The sequence below is a fragment of the Procambarus clarkii genome, chromosome 13, assembly GCF_040958095.1.
Source record: "Procambarus clarkii isolate CNS0578487 chromosome 13, FALCON_Pclarkii_2.0, whole genome shotgun sequence".
Classification (NCBI taxonomy): Eukaryota; Metazoa; Arthropoda; class Malacostraca; order Decapoda; family Cambaridae; genus Procambarus; species Procambarus clarkii.
In genome coordinates this window covers 5,139,488-5,142,377 of record NC_091162.1, presented here as the reverse complement: position 1 = coordinate 5,142,377, position 2,890 = coordinate 5,139,488, and the positions used below count along the sequence as shown (strand labels likewise).

The 2,890-nt window shown below is 35.6% G+C and overlaps 1 protein-coding gene across 1 annotated transcript; it reads right to left on the bottom strand.

Moving 5' to 3' along the window:
• Nucleotides 1–615: 615 nt before the first annotated feature.
• On the bottom strand, nucleotides 616–1,302 carry LOC138364540 (zinc finger protein 570-like). Its single transcript, XM_069324194.1, has one exon. The coding sequence runs from the start codon at nucleotides 1,300–1,302 to the stop codon at nucleotides 616–618; it is 687 nt and encodes a 228-aa protein (XP_069180295.1).
• Nucleotides 1,303–2,890: the final 1,588 nt, after the last annotated feature.

The following is a 2,890-nucleotide window of genomic DNA, read 5'->3' as shown; positions in this document are numbered from 1 at the left end:
CAATTTCTCCTTTAAAGGCAGATTCTTTGGCTAACTCATCATCTCTTATTATGCATACAGATGCCAACATGAGATAGAGTCCACCTGAAGTGAACTCTGTTACCATCTTTAATATTTTGACAAACTTAATCTGAATTAATTAGCACTGATTAAAATAATCTTAATATAATATAATCTTAATGATAATTAACTATAATTAGTTTATTTATGATCCTATAATTAATATAATCTTAATAAAAATATGATCCTATCTAATACTAATCAATGATTAACCTTAATTAAATTACCATTAAATTTAAATATAATAGATATAATAATACAAAAGAGTAGGCTTTTGCTAAGATACTGAGGTAGATGCTTACAAACGTACATGGAGACTTTACTGAGAAGTTAGGAACTTTTATGGATGAATTAACTAATCAAGCAAATGACGGCATCTTGGACAAGGTTAGGCTAGGCAAGGCTCGGTCACTCATGAGACATTTCCAGTATTGACATTGGCAGAATGCTGGCTTTCAGTTATGCGACAGTCATTTAAGATCATTAGTTGTTGGTCTCACATCATGTCATATATTTTTTCCTGTTCTTTCTTTCTTTACAATGACCATTCCATTCCTAGTGTAACACTGCTTGATAAGATTTGGGCTTTTGTTTGCGAATTTGACGCAGCCTGTAAAGGAGGGATCCATGCTGCTTGGTAAGACACTCGTTGACATAAAGGTTGATTTTTTGACGTGCAGCTGATTGAATGAGGTTCAGAGCAGGATTATTTCCCACACTCAAAGTGTTTAGCTTATCAGCTGAATGTGTCATCTTATGCCTCTTCATACTTCCACACTGACTGAATCTCTTCCCACAATCTGGACACTCATAAGGTTTATCACCCGAATGTACTAACATGTGAGTCTTCACATGTCCAGGACGACTGAACCTCGTCCCACATTCTGGACACTCATAAGGTTTGTCACCTGAATGCACTAACATGTGACGAATTATAGCTCCACGGTCTCTAAATTTTTTGCCACACTCAGCACATTCAAAACGTCTTTCATCCGCATGCATCTTCCTGTGAGTCTTCATGTGTCCACGCTGACTGAATCTCTTCTCACACTCTGGGCATTCATAAGGTTTGTCACCCGTATGTACTAACAGGTGAGTCTTCATACTTGCATGCTGACTGAATCTCTTCTCACACACTGGACACTTATGAGGTTTGGCACCTGAATGCACTAACATGTGCTTCCTCATATCTCCAAGATGAGTGAATACCTTTCCACACTCTAGACAATGGTGAGTTTTCATCTTCTTGATGACAGGTGCAGTTTGTGTAAAAGTTCTCAGGCTGACTGCCGAGTGTTATGTTTGAAGATGTGTCAGGGTCCAGCGTCAATGTTGACGGTTATTCAAGCCTTGCGTGCGTGTTGTTTCTTAGAGTTAGACTTGATGTGAGCACTTGGCGGTCAATAGAGTTGCTACTTCTGTATGATAGGTCCAGTTTGTGTTAAGGTTTTATGCTCGTGTCTGGACACTTATCAACTGTTGTTGACAAAATGGCGGTCGACGCTAATACAAGCGTTCCAATGTTTTTTTTCAGGTTCCGTATCTTTTTTTTCCTGCTTATTATTTTTTGCTTATAACTGGTTTCCTACATTTATCAGCTATATTTTTGCACATCAATTCCAATTAAAGAATGTATTTGTAGTTCTTTCTTTATACATATACAAAACGATTATATACTTTTTTGAATGAATCAGTTCTCTCTTGGTCGATAGGATACAAGTCATATCGTACAAAAGACGATTCGTTAGCAGATTTTTTGGAACCTACTTAACCATATCTATCTCAACTCAACCTAATCTAACCATACCCAAACTAACCTAACCTAACTCAACTAGCCCAATACAGCCTAACCTAAGCTAATACAGCCTAGCATACCAATGTATACAGTTTTAACCAACAGAAAACGAGCTTCGTCGAATCGTTTCGCGTCGTCCATATCATGGACGACGTGAAACATCATCACCATACCATCACATTTTCATAAAGATGAAAACTCACCATTGTCTACAGTGTGGGAAAGTATTCATTCATCTTTGAGATATGAGGAAACACATGTTAGTGCATTCAGGTGACAAACCTCATAAGTGTCCAGAGTGTGAGAAGAGATTCATATAGTCGTCCTAAACGACCTACTCCGGTACTCACCTAGTTGCACTCGCCTAGTCCTAGTTCGCCTAGTTGCACTCGCCTAGTTGCACTCGCTCTTTATCATTGTGATCGTTGCTGTCTTCTTATATGTGCTGTCAATCTGCTGTATGGTGTCTATTAATCCTTTTATTTATTTTTATTTATTTATTTATTTATTTATATATATACAAGAAGGTACATTGGGTTTGTGAGAATACATTGGATAGTACAATATTTACACTCTTGTAAAGCCACTAGTACGCGCAGCGTTTCGGGCAGGTCCTTAATCTAACAGATAATTTTAAGAAGGTAATTTCTATCAGAATTGATAAATGATAAAGATACATTACAAGAAAAAAATGAGATGAGAGCTTAGTAAGTATATTAAAGCACATTAATAAATAAATAATAAATGTTTATTTAGGTAAGGTACATACATACAAGAGATTTTACAAAGTTTGTTGGATTAATAGATAGAGCTAGTACATACAATGCCTAAAGCCACTATTACGCAAAGCGTTTCGGGCAGGAAAAACATTAATGACTAAAGCTTAATACTAATGGGTATAAAGAATAATATTGTTATATTAAAGATAATGTTATATTATTATATTATATATAATAATGTTATATTAACATTGTTATATTAAAGCTCTGATTGATTACATTGACAGCTTGATTAGTAATTTAAACAAGATTAATA